The 19,751-nt window shown below is 46.1% G+C and overlaps 1 protein-coding gene across 1 annotated transcript in view; it reads right to left on the reverse strand.

Moving 5' to 3' along the window:
- The window catches only part of LOC147027070 (uncharacterized), a 207,244-nt gene that overhangs the window by 137,952 nt on the left and 49,541 nt on the right, over positions 1-19,751 (reverse strand). Inside the window, exon 5 of the mRNA XM_085883226.1 lies at positions 3,345-3,467. Coding sequence (XP_085739352.1) covers positions 3,345-3,467 — 123 coding nt within the window. The remainder of the gene's footprint in view (positions 1-3,344; positions 3,468-19,751) is intronic.

Genomic DNA, 19,751 nt, shown 5'->3' on the forward strand with positions numbered 1-19,751 from the left:
CGTGATCGGGGAGAGGACCCTTGTGCTGTGGGTGTTTAGTCGGGTCCATATTGCCAATGGCATGAATGTTCCTAACAGCGCCATTATAACCGATGATTTTAGGGTCAAAATTAGGTGAGAACTCACGATGGCGGGAGGTGAACTTTGCCATTATATCCATTGCTAGGGTGTTGTCAAGATCAACGTGGGTAGTGTCAACAGAGGCATGAGGTGAAAGTGGCGGTGCACACTTAACACTGGAGGGGGGGCTCACAACTTCAGAGATTAGGGAAGCATTCACGATGCCGAAATGGGAATATCGCTTGAAAGCGATGGGACTTGTATTCCAATTAGGAATGCGAATGCGAATGCTGCCGCATACACTGTGCATGTCAGGTTGAGGCCACACCAGCATGGGCGATGAGTCTCATGTAAACAGAGATATCGGACTGGGCTCATTGGCGACATCGGAACACATCATGGTGCTGGGGATGTCTGAAAGGGTTTCAAGGAATTTGCCAGGCCATGTTGTGGTTGTAGTCACTGGGGAGCGTAGATCAACTTGTGTTCGGCCGATTGAAGAGACCCCTCCTGTCTTAGGGGACAAATCACCGTACATGCACTGATCATGATCGCCGATGCAAACGAGCCACCGTGTGGGGTGAATAATAATGTCAATTTGAGACATGAAAGGAGTTCCCATGAGGATGTTGCTGACATTGACATCGGAAACAGTCAAGACATTAAGTGCCAAAATGTGATCAACCCTGTCGAGTTCAACATAGGTTTCACCAACGACATCCAGGGGGCTCACACCATCTGCTTGGTAAGCATGCTGTGTACTTTCTGAGACTGATATGGTGAGGCCAATATGGTTGGCCAATGTCACACAAACTAAGTTAATTTTGGCAACAGTGTCCAGCATTATGGGTATAGCGTGGTTGTTGTAGCAGGCAAATAGAATTGGTGAGCAATTGGTGTACACATGCCTTGTGGAAATATGCAGGTGCCTGGTCGTTGTGTATATAGGTAATGAAGGCTCATCATGGTCGTCAAGGTCACTATCAGAACAATAATCATAGTGGTCCCTACCACAGATCTGACGAATGCTGCAGAAGAATACCTTGTCCAATGTTGGGAGGAAGCGACAACGACTTAGAAAATGATTGTCATGGCAACTTTCCTCTTTGTGTAAGGGACACCATGGAGGTGATCGTTTGTCACTGGGTCGAGATGGCTGTGATGGAGATCGCTACGGCTGCTGTTGGGCTTTGGAGAGGGTTCGAAAGGATGGTTTAGTTACTGCTGAACTCATGATTGTAGCATCAGCCATAGAAGCAACTTCAGCAAGGAGTGAGTACATGTTGAGTGATATCTCAGGTTTGATTGAGGCTAATGTTGGAGACCTCAACTCAGTCCCATAACATTGCTCGACCAGCTGGGCTAGATCTGGATGGCTCAAGCTAAGCCATGTTAACACAATAAGGTTTTCTCATGTTGGAGACAACTCTCCATTGATTGATGCTGACTCACCACGATGAGTTATTGGGACATCTGTTCTTATCAGGCTATCATCGATGAATGCAGTGAGTTGCTGAAACAAATCCTCAGAGTATTCGTCACTCAAAAAGTGTATGGGATCAAAGTGGAGGAAATGAGCTCCTGATGGCTGGAAACCAAAGTGCATATGAATTGCCTGCCAGAGTGAAGCCAGTAAAGTGGAGTTCTTTACAATTGCAGATCTTGAGATGAGGGGAGAAAAATTGGCAATTTGGTCAAACATTAGTTTCAGATGAGCTACCTTCTGTTGTGCTTTCTGGCCATTCTGAGTCTCAGCACCATCATTGGCAAAGTCATAAAGTGGGTAAAGACCAGAGTTCTTCACCCAGTTGATACCATATAAAAGGAATGGGGCAAAGTTCGAATCCAATGATAACATTACAATATGTTCTGTCGCCAGCATTTGAACAATGGAAACCTCTCATTTTTGGAGAGAGACCACTGTTTTTGTGCGCTACTATAGGCCACCATCTTCAGACACTGTCATTTCAATCACTGTTATAACATAGGGATCCCAAAGTCAGTCCTTTTTCCGATGCTCACCTGCCGGGTGTAATCCGGAAACTGATTTTTAAAAAAGTGCGAGATGAAACGCTGTCACCACATCAGTACTTCTTAGGTAGACACCACACAGTCAGGCTTAGATCCAATCAGGTTTAATGCAGACATCGAGCAGCAATCAGTCAAGATGAAGACTCAACACCCGGCCAGAGAGCACCCCCGATATGTAAATATCTATATAACAACCAGGCCAGACTGGCGCTGTGCCGATTGAGACAAAACACATTCTCGATTCTACAAATCGGTTTTAAAATACATAAAATAAATGGCTCAAACAATATAAAGTCCCCCATACTTGTTTGCTCCAGCCAAGATGTTTAGGGGCATGATGTATGTAGAGCCCTGTGGATTAGAAAACACAATTTAAACCAAAAGAAAAAAGGAGGATGTTTTTTAAAGCTTTTAAAATTAAAGTAAGAAGGAAGAAGCGTTTTCTTCAATGAAGATATTGAGAAAAAGAAGAGGTAATGGAAGTGGCACAGGAAGTGCAAGTAGAAGGCAGAATGAGATTGTGTTTTGTCGTGAAAGAGTTTTTGTTGTTCGTTTGTTTGTTTGTTTTTTGAAGCAAAGGGAAATATAATAACATTAAAGAGGCAGAAAGGACGAGAAAAAAGTCCAGGTCCAGAGAGTTAGCGGAACAGGCAGGCAAGGAGGAGGCGAGGTAGGTGGCATCAGCAGACGAATAAGGCAGGTGGAGTATATAGATAGATATATATATATATATATATATATATATATATATATATATATATATATATATATATATATATATATATATATATATATACATATACATATACATACACGTATCTTTGGGAAAAGAAAAAAAAAAACAGAAAAAAAATGGAACGACAAACAACCTCAAAATAAAAACAATTTAGCTCCTGGTTATCCAAGGAGTCGGCCAAGCCAACATGAAAACGGATTTAACAATATCGATAATAAGGTGCGATTCAACATGGAAAACTTTTCATGAAAATACACAAAGCAAGATATGGACGAAAATATAACAGAGAAACACAATGATCTGGTCCAGAAAAATCAGCTTCATTTGATTGAAGTGGAAGGAGTAGCTGCAAGTTCGACTTGCACCTTGAGCAACCAGGAACCGGAAATTCCATTCATTTTACTTTTAAAATAATAACTCATGCGATGAATCAAGGAACTATTGAATAAAATGAATATGTAGATTAAAGTATTGGAAATGCTTTCAGAAAGTCATCATTCATCATAATGATACTTACTAGCAGTAATAGCAAAGCTGAAGTTCAACATCACCAAAAGAGCAAACTCCACACGGCGCAAAGTCTCATCTGGCAGGTCCGCACCATCAGGAGAAGCAGCTCTGAGAAGCTTCATGATGATCTCTACACCGACAGAGACAAGTGAACAGTGCAGAAACACACAAATGTCACAATTAGTGAGAAAGTAAAAGATTAAATTGATAATGGTGAATGACATGTTTCCTGAATTGGTCTTTACTGAGTACTGAAAATATTATCAATAATGTGTAAAATTCAAGCCTATAAAAAATATATATAGGCTCATGAAAAAAGCGACATGACAGGGAAAAGACAATCCAGACAGTGGGGTAATAGTTAGACATTATAATCAAAGGAATGAACTGACAAAAAAAAAAGAGGAGGGGCAGGAAACATGCTGAGAAACATCACAACTTCAGTGTTTTTTTTTTTATCATGTTTGTACAATGTGATTACATTTTTGGGATAGTGATTCTCTTACTGGAGGGCTGGGAAAGGTAGTTGAATGTATTGCCTGTTATGAATGGAAATAAAAAGTTACATATTGCCGCGGACCCGGGGTCGTGGTGAGAAGACCACGAGGGGGGAAGGCGACCACGGGTTCCCACCAAACTCTCCGGAATTGCAGGACATCACACACGGATAACTCTGTGATGCGGTGGGTCGCTAATCGACTGTGAACGCCAAAAACTCAACCACGTGACTTAGGGTATCCGTCTAATGTTAACTGTTACCTAAAATAGTCACGTGACCTAATTACGGGGGGACACGCCCTCGGTACGCCTTGTCCAAACCGGGTCACATTACGGGATCAGATGCAGCCGAAGGTAACTGCCAAGGAATGTACCGGCAAGAAGAACAGATTGTTAGGAAATAACGTCCCGGCCAGATGAGCATTCGGACCATGCTGGACCAATGAAGGAAAAGATGATAACGAGCTGGGAACATTTCTGTACAAGCATTTATTAAAAATCAGGCAAGGAAAAGTATGTGGCACAGTGAATGGGTTTATTGTAATGTACAAAAGGGGACAACAAGGAATTTGTGGGGTGCGACAAAAGGCAAGCAACTTACGAAAGCGAATACAGAGCAGACTTACACATTATGTCTAAGACACTCTTAACTTAAGCTAGGACAGGAGGCATCACATACACACACACACACACACACACACACACACACACACACACACACACACACACACACACACACACACACACACACACACACCTGATGAAGATGAGACAATCAGAAGGAAGGAGAGGAGATGAAGGCTAACGGCCTCACAATACCTTGCACGATCGGCCAACTGCGCTACCCAGTATGCTTTGGGGAACGCTACACTGAGAAATCCCACCTTGAGAGTCAACGCGTTTTCTCCTGCTAATTACTGTGCCATGGCTCATCGAAGTTCAGGCTCCATAATGGTCCAGAGAGTTTGCGGAACAGGCAGGGAAGGAGGAGTCGAGGCAGGTGGCATCAGCGGACGAGTAAGGCGGGTGGAGTATATATGTATACTGCATATATATGTATAGACATGTATACATGCATACATATGTATACATGTATATATAATATATATATATATAATATATATACACATACAAATATATATATATATATATATATATATATATATATATATATATACATATATACATATATATATATATATATATTTATATATCTTCTTCTTCTTCTTCTTTCGGCTGGTCCCGTTCGGGGTCGCCACAGCGGATCATCCGTATGATCTGCATAGTGATTTTGCACATGTTTTACGCCGGATGCCCTTCCTGACGCAACCCTGGTCACCTCTTACAGCACAGGGATATGGTACACCTATTTTAACCGGGGTATACACCGGCCCAGTACACTGGTACTCATTTCGCCGACCTCGAAAGGATGACAGGCTGAGTCAACCCCCTGGTGAATTAATTCAGTGGCCCAACGGGGATTGAACTCAGGACCTTTTGGATCCCAAGCCGCTGCCCGAACCACTGCGCCAACACCAGGTATATATATATATATATATATATATATATATATATATATATATATATATATATATATATATATATATATATATATATATTGTTGCGGATTCGCGCCCGCCGGCGTGCTGACGGCCACGTAACTCGAATCGTGGCATGTCGCCCACCGGACGGACAATCCAGTCGTGACCCTCTCGGACTAACGCCGGGAACCAGTCACGGGTGGACCTTTCGGTCTCACCACGATCGTGCCAATCGGCCCCCGCGTGGGATAGGGTTGCTCGCCAAATTCGACCTACCTAAGTACCCACACGGAGTGTAGACCGGGCGATCGCACCTCGCCGCAGGTCGACTTCGGACACGGGCCACTTAAGCGACCCGTTCCGTACTATCGGGATAACCGAGCGGTGTTATTCGTCGGCCTCAACGGTTCGATTAATTATCGGGCGTTTTAGCCCACGACCAACCCTTTACATGAAGCAAGATGGGGATTCAATGAAAGAAATGACGAAGCGAAGCGGGAAAACAGTTCAACAATAAGCACATTTATTTCGCGATGAACGGAAAGCACACATATACAATTCCACCAAAAGCACATGTAAAAGAAGAAGACAATGCAATATTACACAAAAAGCAAATGCAACAATGCAGATCTATCCGACTACCGGGCACACGGCAACACTTATACAATTTTACTTCACAGACGGCGCCGACAACACATATTCCCAAAGCAAAAGAAAAGAGAACCACCCTCCAGGATGAGGGGGGTAGGCGGGCCTGGGGCCGAGACCGTGTCGGGCCTACCCGTCTGATGATGAGATGCGGAGCGGCGGTGGTGTCTCAACTCCGCGGGCCTCGCGGACAGTGTCTGGTAGGGGGTGGGAAGGGGGCCCCCTTTGTCGCACTATCTCAGCGTGGGGGGAAACAGGAGGGGGTTGCTGACGCTCGGGGAAAGGAGGATATAACCCTGTCTCGGGTCCTGCGGCGAGCTCCCCATTGGCCCGAGGAAAAGTGGGCGTGAATGCTTTTTGATCCATGAATTTGCATATAGCGACCGCCCTCCAACGCCCTGGAGGCGGGGCCAAATCGCCCCTCGCTCACCGATTGGACGGAACAAAAGTGGGCGTGAGTCGTTTTTGATCCGTTTTTCTGCGGAAAGTCCGTGATGTTTTTGAACACGCTGCTCGGTGCGCGCCCCGCACGAGTCCAGCATCGGTGCCCACGAGTGGCGCGAGATGACGGTGATGCGATGGTGGCGAGTTGTGACGGTAAAGGTCGTGGCGGTTGTGGTGAAGCGGCGTTGTGGTTGGTGGTTGTTGTTGTGAAGCGGCGTTGTGGTTGGTGGTTGTTGTTGTGATGGCTGTTGAGACGTGGTTGGTGGTGGTAATAATGGCGGCTGGTCCAAAATAAAGATAGTAAAAGAAAAACGGCTATCCTGAAGAGTCGCAGCCCGCATGAATGACATTTATTCCCTCTAGACAACGGGTTTGGGCCTAACTACACATGTACTTACAGAGATATCTCACCTAAGGGACCTGAATGGTGGTTTGCGAATTTGGTCAACCACAACAATATATATATATATATATACATATACATATACATACATATATATATATATATATGTATGTATATATATATATATATATATATATATATATATATATATATATATATATATATATATATATATATGTATATATGTATATATGTATATATGTATATATATATATATATATATATATATATATATATATATATATATATATATATATATATATATATATATATATATATGTATATATGTATATATATATATATATATATATATATATATATATATATATATATATATATATATATATGTTTTTCTATATATATATATATATATATATATATATATATATATATATGTATATATATATATATATATATATGTATATATATATATATATATATATATATATATATATATATATATATATATATACATATACATATACAGCTATATATATATATATATATATATATATATATATATATATATATATATATATATATATATATATATATATACATATATATACATATACATATACAGCTATATATATATATATATATATATATATATATATATAAATATATATATATACATATATATATATATATATATACATACATATACATATACAGATATATATATATATATATATATATATATATATATATATATATATATATATATATATATATATATATATATATATATATATATATATATATATATGGATATGTATATATAAACCAAGTCGAAAACACCAGGGGGTTGACTCAGCCTGCCATCCTTCTGAGGTCGGCGAAATGAGCGCCAGTTGTACTGGGCCCGGTGTATGCCCCGGTTAGAATAGGTGTACCATATCCCTGTGTGTCATAAGAGGCGACCATGGTTGCGTCAGGAAGGGCATCCGGCGAAAAACCTATGCCAAATCATTATGCGGACAACAAAACGAATTTCCATACCGGATCAGTCGAGGCCTGGGTTACCAACGACCGCCACCGGTACCGGTGGTCAGCAGGGTATCAGTGGAAATTGTGCTACTGCTGGGCGAAGGAGGAGAAGGAGACGGGGAAGGCGAGTCCGGAGGCAGTGGGAGAGGGGGAAGGGTAGAAGTGTGGAGGTGAGAGTTGGAACTCTGAATGTTGGGACGATGACTGGCAAAGGGCAAGAGTTGGCTGATATGATGGAGAGAAGAAAGGTGGACATACTGTGTGTACAAGAGGCCAAGTGGATGGGGAGTAAGGCTAGGAGCATTGGAGGTGGTTTCAAACTGTTCTACCATGGTGTGGATGGGAGGAGAAATGGTGTCAGGGTAATCCTGAAGGAAGATTATGTCAAGAGGGTATTGGAGGTGTGGAGAGTGTCTGACCGAGTGATGAGTGTGAAGTTGGAAATTGAAGGGGTGATGATGAATGTCATCAGTGCATATGTCCCACATATGGGGTGTGAGATGGAGTATAAAGAAGATTTCTGGAGTGAGTTAGATGAAGTGGTGGAGAGTGTATCCAAGGATGAAAGAGTGGTGATTGGAGCAGATTTCAATGGACATGTTGGGGAAGGGAATAAAGAGGATGAGGAGGTGATGGGGAGGTACAGTCTCAACAAGAGAAATGTGGAAGGGCAAATGGTGGTAGAGTTTGCAAAAAGAATGGAAATGGCAGTGGTAAATACGTATTTCAAGAAGAAGGAGGAACACAGGGTGACATACAAGAGTGGAGGAAAGTGCACACAGGTGGATTACATCTTAAGTAGGAGATGCAACCTGAAAGAGATTGATTAGTAACTGTAAGGTGGTGGCAGGGGAGAGTGTAGCTCGACAGCATCGATTGGTGGTCTGTAGGATGACTTTAGAGGTGAGGTTGAAGAAGAGAGTGAGGGCTGAACCAAGGACCAGATGGTGGAAACTGAAGGAGGAAGACTGTTGCGTGAAATTTAGGGAGGAGGTGAGACAGGCGTTGGATGGTGGTAAAGATGGGTGGGATGATTGGGCAACGACAGCAGAAGTTGTGAGGGAGATAGCTAGGAAGGTACTTGGTGTGACATCTGGACAGAGGAAGGAAGATAAGGAGACTTGGTGGTGGAATGAGGAAGTACAGGAAAGTATAAGGAAGAAGGGGTTGGCGAAAAAGAAGTGGGATGGTCAGAGAGATGAAGAAAGTAGGCAGGAGTACAAGGAGTGGCGTCGAAAGGCAAAAAGAGAGGTGGCAAAGGCCAAGGAAAAGGCATATGACGAGCTGTATGAGAAGTTGGATACAAAAGAAGGGGAAAAGGATTTATACCGATTGGCAAGACAGAGGGACCGAGCTGGGAAGGATGTGCTGCAGGTTCGGGTGATAAAGGACGCAAATGGGAATGTGCTGACGAGCGAGGAGAGTGTGTTGAGAAGGTGGATGGAGTACTTTGAGGAGCTGATGAATGAAGAAAATGAGAGAGAGAGGTTGGAAGAGGTGGAGATAGTGAATCTGGAAGTGGGATAGATCAGTAAGGATGAAGTGAGGACTGCTATGAAGAAGATGAAAAGTGGAAAGGTGGTTGGCCCAGATGGTATACCAGTGGAGGCATGGAAGTGCTTAGGAGAGATGGCAGTGGGGTTGTTAACCAGATTGTTTAATAAAGTCTTGGAAAGTGAGAGGATGCCGGAGGAGTGGAGATTAAGTGTACTGGTTCCGATTTTCAAGAATAAGGGTGATGTGCAGAGCTGTGGAAATTACAGAGGGATAAAGTTGTTAAGCCACACCATCAAGTTGTGGGAAAGAGTAGTGGAAGCTCGGTTGAGAGGAGAGGTGACGATCTGTGAGCAGCAATATGGGTTTATGCCAGGAAAGAGCACCACTGATGCGATGTTTGCTTTAAGAATGTTGATGGAGAAGTATAGGGAAGGCCAGAAGGAGTTACATTGTGTGTTTGTGGATTTGGAGAAAGCTTATGATAGGGTGCCAAGAGAGGAGCTGTGGTATTGTATGAGGAAGTCGGGAGTGGTGGAGAAGTATGTGAGGATCGTGCAGGATATGTATGAGGACAGTGTGACAGCGGTGAGGTGTGCGGTAGGAATGACGGACCGGTTTAAGGTTAAAGTGGGATTGCACCAAGGATCGACTCTGAGCCCTTTCCTGTTTGCAATGGTGATGGACAGGTTGATGGATGAGATCAGACTGGAGTCTCCATGGACTATGATGTTCGCGGATGACATCATGATCTGTAGGGAGAGTAGGGAGCAGGCTGAAGCGAGCCTTGAGAGGTGGAGGTACGCACTGGAGAGAAGGGGAATGATAGTCAGTCGGAGTAAGACGGAGTACATGTCCGTAAATGACAGGGAGGGTGGTGGTATGGTGCGGTTGCAAGGATTTGAGGTGGGGAAGGTGGATTGGTTTAAATACTTGCAATCAACTGTCCAAAGTAACGGAGAGTGTGGGAGAGAAGTGAAAAAGAGAGTGCAGGCAGGATGGAGTGGGTGGAGAAGAGTTGCAGGAGTGATTTGTGACAGAAGGGTAGCTGCAAGAGTGAAGGGGAAAGTATATAAGACGGTAGTGAGACCAGCTATGTTGTATGGTTTGGAGGCGGTGGCACTAACAAAAAGACAGGAAGCGGAGCTGGAGGTGGCAGAGTTAAAGATGCTGCGATTCTCGTTGGGAGTGACAAGGATGGATAGGATAAGAAATGAGTATATTAGGAGGGACAGCACAGGTAGGACGGTTTGGAGACAAAGTGAGAGGTGAGATTGAGATGGTTTGGACATGTGCACAGTAGGGAAACGGAGTCTATCGGGAGAAGGATGTTGAAGATGGAGCCGCCAGGCAGGAGGAGAAGAGGAAGGCCAAAGAAGAGGTTCATGGATGCGGTGAGGGCGGACATGCGGGTGGTTGGAGTGTCAATGGAAGATGTGGAGGATAGAGCGAAATGGAGACGGTTGATCCGCTGTGGCGACCCCTAACGGGAGCAAGCCGAAAGAGGAAGAAGAAGATATATATATGCATTATGTAGATGTATATGTATACATATATGTATAAATATACATGTATATATATATATATATATATATATATATATATATATATATATATATATATATATATATATATATATATATATATATATATATATATATATATACACACACACACACACATATAGATATATGTGTATACATATATTATTATACATACATGTATAAATATATACATATATATATATATATATATATATATACATATATATATATATATATATATATATATATATATATATATACATATATATATATATATATATATATATATATATATATATATATATATACATATATACATATATATATATACATATATATATATATATATATATATATATATATATATATATATATATATATATATATATATATATATATATATATATATATATAGATGAGGGTGGTCCAAATATATAGGGTTAAAAAAAAGTTCCGGATTCTGCTAATGGTACCCCCCAATTTTGTTCATTTGATCATACTGATAAATCATGTGAAGTTTCAGCTTCCGAAGACAATTTTAAAAGGTGGCTCATCAACAATGAAATTTTGCCATATTGCACAATGCACATTATACGAGCATGTGCCTGGTATGGTTATTTAAAGCATTTTTGTGAGGAAAATATAATTTCAACGAAATCAACTAAAAGTCCTGTCAGAGAAGTAAACATAATGCTTTAAACACGCCTCCCACTGTAAAGAGCCCTCAGTCGAAGCACGTAGTGACTGACACCAAAGCTGGCAACTGCTCTGGACAGGACAAATATAAGTGACCGAAATGCGATGTTTGATGATAGCTATGATGATATTTGTACTTGACACCATTGTACTATTTTCATGGTTTTAGGCATTAAATTTGAACTTTTCAAATGCATTGAGCCACCTTTTAATATTGTTTGATTCCAAGAGATTTTAAAATAATGATATTCATGATAAAATGAAAAACATTGGAGGGTACCATGATGATATTTTTGAATTTCATTTTTTTGGACCACCCTAATATAGATATATGTATTGATATATATATATATATATATATATATATATATATATATATATATATATATATATATATATATATATATATATATATATATACATATGTACATATACATATATGTGTGTATATATATATATATATATATATATATATATATATATATATATATATATATATATATATATATATATACATGTTTAAACATATCTATAAATGTGTCTATATATATATATATATATATATATATATATATATATATATATATATATATATATATATATATATATATATATATATATATATATATATCTTCTTCTTCTTCTTTCGGCTGCTCCCGTTCGGGGTCGCCACAGCGGATCATACGTATGATCCGCATTGTGATTTGGCACATGTTTTACGCCGGATGCCCTTCCTGACGCAACCCTGGTCGCCTCTAACGACACAGGGATATGGTACACCTATTTTAACCGGGGTATACACCGGCCCAGTACACTGGTACTCACTTCGCCGACCTCGGAAGGATGACAGGCTGAGTCAACCCCCTGGTGTATTAATTCAGTGGCCCAACGGGGCTTGAACTCAGGACCTTTTGGATCCCAAGCCGCTGCCCTAACCACTGCGCCAACACCAGGCTCTGTATATATATATATATATATATATATATATATATATATATATATATATATACATATATATATATATATACATATATATACATATATATATATATATTGTTGCGGATTTCGCGCCCGCCGGCGTGCTGACGGCCACATAACTCGAATCGCGGCACGTCGCCCACCGGACGGACAATCCAGTCGTGACCCTCTCGGACTAACGCCGGGAACCAGTCACGGGTGGACCTTTCGGTCTCACCGCGATCGAGCCAATCAGCCCCCGCGTGGGATAGGGTTGCTCGCCAAATTCGACCTACCTAAGTACCCACGCGGAGGGTAGACCGGGCGATCGCACCTCGCCGCAGGTCGACTTCGGACACGGGCCACTTAAGCGACCCGTTCCGTACTATCAGAATAACCGAGCGGTGTTATCGTCGACCTCGACGGTTCGATTAATTATCGGGCGTATTCAGCCCACTACCAACCCTTTACGTGAAGCAAGATGAGGATTCAAAGAAAGAAATGACGAAGCGAAGCGGGAAACAGTTCAATAATAAAGCACATTTATTCGCGGCACACGGGAAGCACACAAATACAATTCCACCAAATGCACACAGAAAAGACACAATGCAATTTACACAAAAAGCAAATATAAAAGCGAAAACACAATGCAGAGCTAATACCGACTACCGAGCACACGGCAACACTTATACAATTCTACTTCACAGACGGCGCCGACAACACATACCCAAAACCAAGGAAAAGAATACCCTCAAGGATGAGGCGGGCCTGAGGCCGAGACCGGGTCGCGCCTACCCGTCTGGTGATGAGACGCGGAGCGGCAATGGCGCCTCAACTCCGCGGGCCTCGCGGACAGTCTCTGGTAGGGGGTGGGAAAGGGGCCCCCTTGGTCGCATTATCTCAGCGCGGGGGGAAACAGGAGGGGGTTGCTGATGCTCGGGGTATAGAGGATCTTTATTATCCCGCGACGAGCGTCTCCACCTCGGCCAGGTCGCGCTGTCGGCCTCCCTCGGGTGCAGCTTCCTGCACGACGCGAGCACCCCCTCGTCTGGTGTCGCCGCCTTTCCACAGCTCCGTCCCCTCCGTTCCGACTCCAACGCACACGACGAGCAGCTCCACCGCCCGCGAAGTCTTGACTCTCTGTTTCCGACTCTCCTCCTCTCCTACTCTCCGCCTCTGGACTCTCCGACTCTTTTCTGACTGACGAACACGGTCCTTTTATCCCCCCGTAGCTTCGCCTTTGACCCCCTCCCTTTGACCTTTCACCTCGCTCCCCATTGGCCCGAGAAAAAGTGGGCGTGAAGGCTTTTTGATCCATAAATTTGCATATATCGATCGCCCTGGGGCGGGGCCACCCGCCCCTCGCTCACCGATTGGACGGCAAAAAGTGGGCGTGTGTCGTTTTTGATCCGTTTTTGAAGCACAAAATCCGTGATTTTGTACACGCTGTTCGACGCGCGCCCTGCACGAGTCCAACACCGGTACCCACAGCGGGGCAAGAACGGTGGCGATGCTACGGTTGCGAGGTGTGACGGGAAGGTCGTGGCGGTTGTGGTGAAGCGGCGTTGTGGTTGGTGGTTGATGTTGTGGTTGTGGTGGTAGTCATGGCGGTTGGTCCAAAATAAAGATAGTAAAAGAAAAACGGCTATCCTGAAGAGTCGCAGCACGCATGAATAACATTTATTCCCACTAGACAACGGGTTTGGGCCTAACTACACATATACTTGCCGAGATACCTCACCTAAGGGACCTGAATGGTGGTTTGCGAATTTGGTAACCACAACACTACCCCCTCCCCTTTTTACAGACTCGTCCCGAGTCGTCAAATTTTCGTGTGCCATCATGTGTAGTTTTCCCCTCGTACATTTTACCTACGGATCCCTGGGTGCGACATTCATGGTATTCGTGTCCCCAAAATAAATAACCTGAGGGCTGCGTAACTATCTAAACAAACTCACTCACACGGACGACTTAAATAAAATTGCCGGCGCTAGACAGACATGCCGGGGGCGCACTCATATTTACAGTACATCTTAACCTTAACTTACAAATTTTACACTAAACCATGGCCCAGGATCATTGAACTCTGCAAAAAGAAAGCAGTTAGCAGGGAGCCAGGCTGCCCGCATGCAGTCTCTGGCTCAAACAATGCAGGTGACAGGGAACGTGGCTGGCTGCTCACACGCAGTCCAAGGCCTTCCCTTTTGAACTGAACGCAGTGAACCACAACGGTGCATGGGCCGCACAACGCAGTCTCCGTGCCAGCTCAAGTGGCACACGCAATGAGCACAACGAATGGATGGATGAACACAAACACGGTGCACGGGCTGCCACTGCAGGCCCGTGTTGTAGCTGCCAACGGGGCAGTTCTCGCAGCTTGCAAACTGTTGCTTTTACGATCCTGGCGCACATGGCAATGAACAGGGGGGGCAAAGCAAAAATTGAATGGGGGCTGGTGAACGTGGGCAGTGGGCATGGCATGGCAAAGGTGCAGGCAACACAGCCCGCAGAAGAAGGCCGCTGCAGGCAAACACAGCCGGCAGATGAACTGGCCGGCACAGGCCTTGAAGTACCACAGCTGCAGATGATCCGGCCGGCACAGGCCTTGCAGCAACACAACAGCTGCCGATCAAGTGGGCCGGCACAGGCCTTGAAGTAACACAGCCAGCAGATGAAGCTGGCCAGCCTTTGCCGTTCAGTGGAGGTTGGTGGAGGGAGTGCGGTGGTGCTGGCCACTTGGAAGGCGGGCTCGGACCTACCTACCTGTCTCCCTCCCAACCTATCGCCTTTGCCTGTCACTGTACATACCCACTCCCTTAATTTGTGAAAAAACCAATTTAGCCCCCACTTATTTTTTTTTGTTGTTTTTATTTTTACTTCCCCACTATAAATCGTCCCCTAACCCCCTTTATCGTCCTTGTTCGGCTAACCTATCCTGTCACCTAGCCTACTCCCAACCCCTACGTTCCCTTCCCGGAGGGGAATAAGGGTGAGCTAACGTCCTGTGTCGAGGCCCAACGAAGCCTCAGAATGGCCTCCCCAGAGTTCAGCGATCTAACCCAAAGTGGGTCCAGCGGCCCACAACGACAGCGAGGGGATGGATGGTGCGGAGGGGTACATCTCCTAATCTACCCTAACCATTTAACTGTTAAACTACCCCGGGGCTTTCAACAAGCGCCTCTCGCTTAAACTATTGGTTCTAACAACCCAGATTCCCGTCGCCTGTGTTGGTGTCCTCACAATTTCGGGCCTCGCCCCCCAATTTTCTCTCCGTGCCCTCACACGGTCTCCTGGCTGGGACACGTGGCTCCCTTTGGCAGGCACGACCCTCTGCCGAATCTCCAGCTATGGCACCCCCGGGCACGACACTGCCTCCGAGCCTACCAGCTCCCTAACACCGGGGAGTTCCCCCATGGCACCTCCCCTGAAACGCACACGTGGCAGGCCGGCCTCCCGGGCCCCTTTCCTAGGGTCACCCGTGCCCACAACACTGCCCACGCGGCTAATGGCGCCCCGGGCCCCCGCACCAAGCAGGCGCACCCGTGCCCACTACTCTATCCCGGCCCCCCATGGGCCCATGGCCTACCGCGGCCGACTAGCCTGGTGCCCGGGGTACCCACTCAGCGATACTCACCTTTCGCAGCCACGCTCCCAAGCCCGTCAACAGGGCTCCTGCACCTCCAAATGGGTCTCGAGCCTACTTTCCCACCAACAACAAAACGACCTCCATTTTTACAATTTGACTAACCCAGCTAACTCACTTTACTCTGACCCCGGGGTCCCTTGGGCGGGAGTCACTCCTCCCCCCAATCACTCATCGCACCATGCATTCCCCATTCACTCCATACACACAGACCCGCTGGCCTCACTCACTCACCAAGCACATGCTTCCAATCCACTCACCAACAACTCTTCAACACACACCGCTGAACTCTGCCATCCTTCTAACTACTTCCCCTAACTAACTCGTGCTCCCACGTCGTCCCTTAAACTAGTAGCACGTTCCTTTTAACACTACGTCGCTAAACTACACCCCCTCTACACATCCACAAGTCTGTCACTGTCTTTTAAATAATTCATTTTATTTCCCAACCTAAATCTGGCTACAATCCCTCTAACTAATCCATTCCACGGACTCCATGAGGACTTACCCCTGCCCCATGAAGTCGGTCCAGCTAAGCTAACCCTTCCCCCTAACTAGTTTCCATCCTGTGCCCAGGTAAGGGGGTCTTTCACCCCTTGCCCAGGAATCCTGTACACCCGAAAGTGAGGCTTGCTTTTTTTTTTTTTTTCATGCGCAGCACCTGCGCGGCAACTCGCGCACTTTGCACCTGCCCGTGACGTCATGCAGCTGCACGTGTTCCTCGTCCCTCCTTGGACGGTGCCATCCGGCAGAGATACCCCTCCTGCCGGATTCCAACCCCACGTGCAGCCATGACGTCACCGTGCGCAGAAAAAAAAACAAGCCCCACGTCTCGAGGGGTTCCCCACGCGAACACATGTGCTTTGCCCGTTGGAGCTTAACACACACGATCGCGTGGAGAACCCATCCGGTCCAAATCCATTTACCTGCCTAAACTTTGTCCGTCCGCGGGATCGGCAAATCCACCGCGTGCGTTTCCGGACCGGGACTTCACTCTCGCAAGCGAGCACGTGGCGGTCTCGTGCGTTGCACAGCACGAACCTCGTGCTCACTGCTGGGTGAACCCGGCACGGTCCCCGAAACAACTACAGCCGCTACTCGGCTTTCTCTCCTCTGTCGCCGTCTCCGTCGCCATTCCACACACGCATACCTGCGTGTTACGACGCACACAGTCCACACCATTAAACTCACACGGGGAGACGCGGCTGCGTGCTCCCGCATGCCAACCGACATCTCCCTTACATACCGCTCTCTCACACACACGGTCTCCCTTGCACACAGCGACCTTGCACACGGCCGTTCACTCACGCGTGCGGGGGCACTCACCCGCGGTGCCTCACTCGCACTCCGTTCCTCATCCACACACGCGGGGGCACTCACCCGCGGTACCTCACTCATACACACGGCGACACTCACACACGCGGTCTCTTCCACACACGGTGCCTCACCCACACACGCGGGGGCACTAACCCGCGGTGCCTCACTCACACTCCGTGCCTCATCCACACACGCGGGGGCACTCACCCGCGGTGCCTGATCCACACACGCGAGGGCACTCACCCGCGGTGCCTCATCCACACACGGCGTGCTGGGAAGCACATATTCCGGCACCATCGCCACCACACCACTCACACACGGGGTCGCTTCCACACACGGGGACGCACTCACGCCTTGCACCACACACACAGGGACAACCACACTGGGGATTCGTGTCCCCACAAGGGTCTCCGGGGCCTCTATACCCCCCAAGCTCTCAGTGCACCTGTCCACAGCACTCCTCCCCTCAACCTCGCAAAGCACGACCGAACTCACCTGGTCGTGACTCGCCTCAAGGGGGCAGACTCCCTCCCCTCGTTCCTGGAGGAGGTCATCCAGGTGCTCGCACTGGGTCTCTACCCAGTCCGCCAGCTCACCCCCATTATCCTCCACTACCTCTGTGTGTGTGTGTGCGTCACTTACCCCGTCTTCCTCGTGTAGTCTTTCCTCTATTTTTTCTATCTCCCGTGTCTCTCCCAACTCTTCACCCTTTACCTCCCTTGTCTCAACTATTATTTCCTTTGTCACGGCCTTCATGCCCGCCTGCAGGCATCGGCCCATGTTCTGCGTCTCACCCCGGAACTTTTTCATTTCCTCCTTCATGTTTGCTTCCATTCCGTTTATTTGCTTGTTCATTTCGTTTTTCATTTCATTTGTATTTGTATCCATCTTTTCGTTCATGCCTTTCATTTCGTTTGTATTTGTATCCATCTTTTCGTTTATTTGTTTGTTCATGTCTTTCATTTCGTTTGTATTTGTATCCATCTTTTCGTTTATTTGTTTGTTCATGTCTTTCATTTCGTTTTTTATTTCATTTGTCATTGCCGCCAGCATGGCGCATAGCTGGGCCACGTCGGGTGCGCTTGAGTGAGCCGTTTCGGCAGGGGTTGGGGAAGGGTCTTGGTGGAGAGGGGGGGGGAAGGTGTCATACACCGCGGCCGCTGCCGCACCCACCTCGGGCCCTGGGTTCAGTTGGGCGAGTCCGTGTTCCTGCACAATCAACATTTCCTGCTCGGGGATTCCATCCTGGACCATGGATCCTACACATTCTACATCCATTTCTAATACCCCCGGCTCCCGCTCGCCTTGAGACGCCATCTTGCTTCTCGTGAAGGGTTAATTTGCTCGCTCGTAATTTGGAGGGAATCGGGGGTCGCTTCTCTCACCCCTGGACCGATTCCCGTGAATTTAGCCGGAGACAGGAGAGCCCGTTTTCCTGTTCTCCGATACCAGTGCCGCGAGGAGGGCGATGAGTTTATATCGCACGACCTGACACCAGTGTTGCGGTTTTCGCGCCCGCCGGCGTGCTGACGGCCACGTAACTCGAATCGCGGCACGTCGCCCACCGGACGGACAATCCAGTCGTGACCCTCTCGGACTAACGCCGGGAACCAGTCACGGGTGGACCTTTCGGTCTCACCGCGATCGAGCCAATCAGCCCCCGCGTGGGATAGGGTTGCTCGCCAAATTCGACCTACCTAAGTACCCACGCGGAGGGTAGACCGGGCGATCGCACCTCGCCGCAGGTCGATTTCGGACACGGGCCACTTAAGCGACCCGTTCCGTACTATCAGAATAACCGAGCGGTGTTATCGTCGACCTCGACGGTTCGATTAATTATCGGGCGTATTCAGCCCACTACCAACCCTTTACGTGAAGCAAGATGAGGATTCAAAGAAAGAAATGACGAAGCGAAGCGGGAAACAGTTCAATAATAAAGCACATTTATTCGCGGCACACGGGAAGCACACAAATACAATTCCACCAAATGCACACAGAAAAGACACAATGCAATTTACACAAAAAGCAAAAAAAAAGCGAAAACACAATGCAGAGCTAATACCGACTACCGAGCACACGGCAACACTTATACAATTCTACTTCACAGACGGCGCCGACAACACATACCCAAAACCAAGGAAAAGAATACCCTCAAGGATGAGGCGGGCCTGAGGCCGAGACCGGGTCGCGCCTACCCGTCTGGTGATGAGACGCGGAGCGGCGATGGCGCCTCAACTCC

The sequence above is a fragment of the Eptatretus burgeri genome, chromosome 5 (genome assembly GCF_056783735.1).
Source record: "Eptatretus burgeri isolate ZD-2024b chromosome 5, Ebu_testis_v1, whole genome shotgun sequence".
Taxonomy (NCBI): Eukaryota; Metazoa; Chordata; class Myxini; order Myxiniformes; family Myxinidae; genus Eptatretus; species Eptatretus burgeri.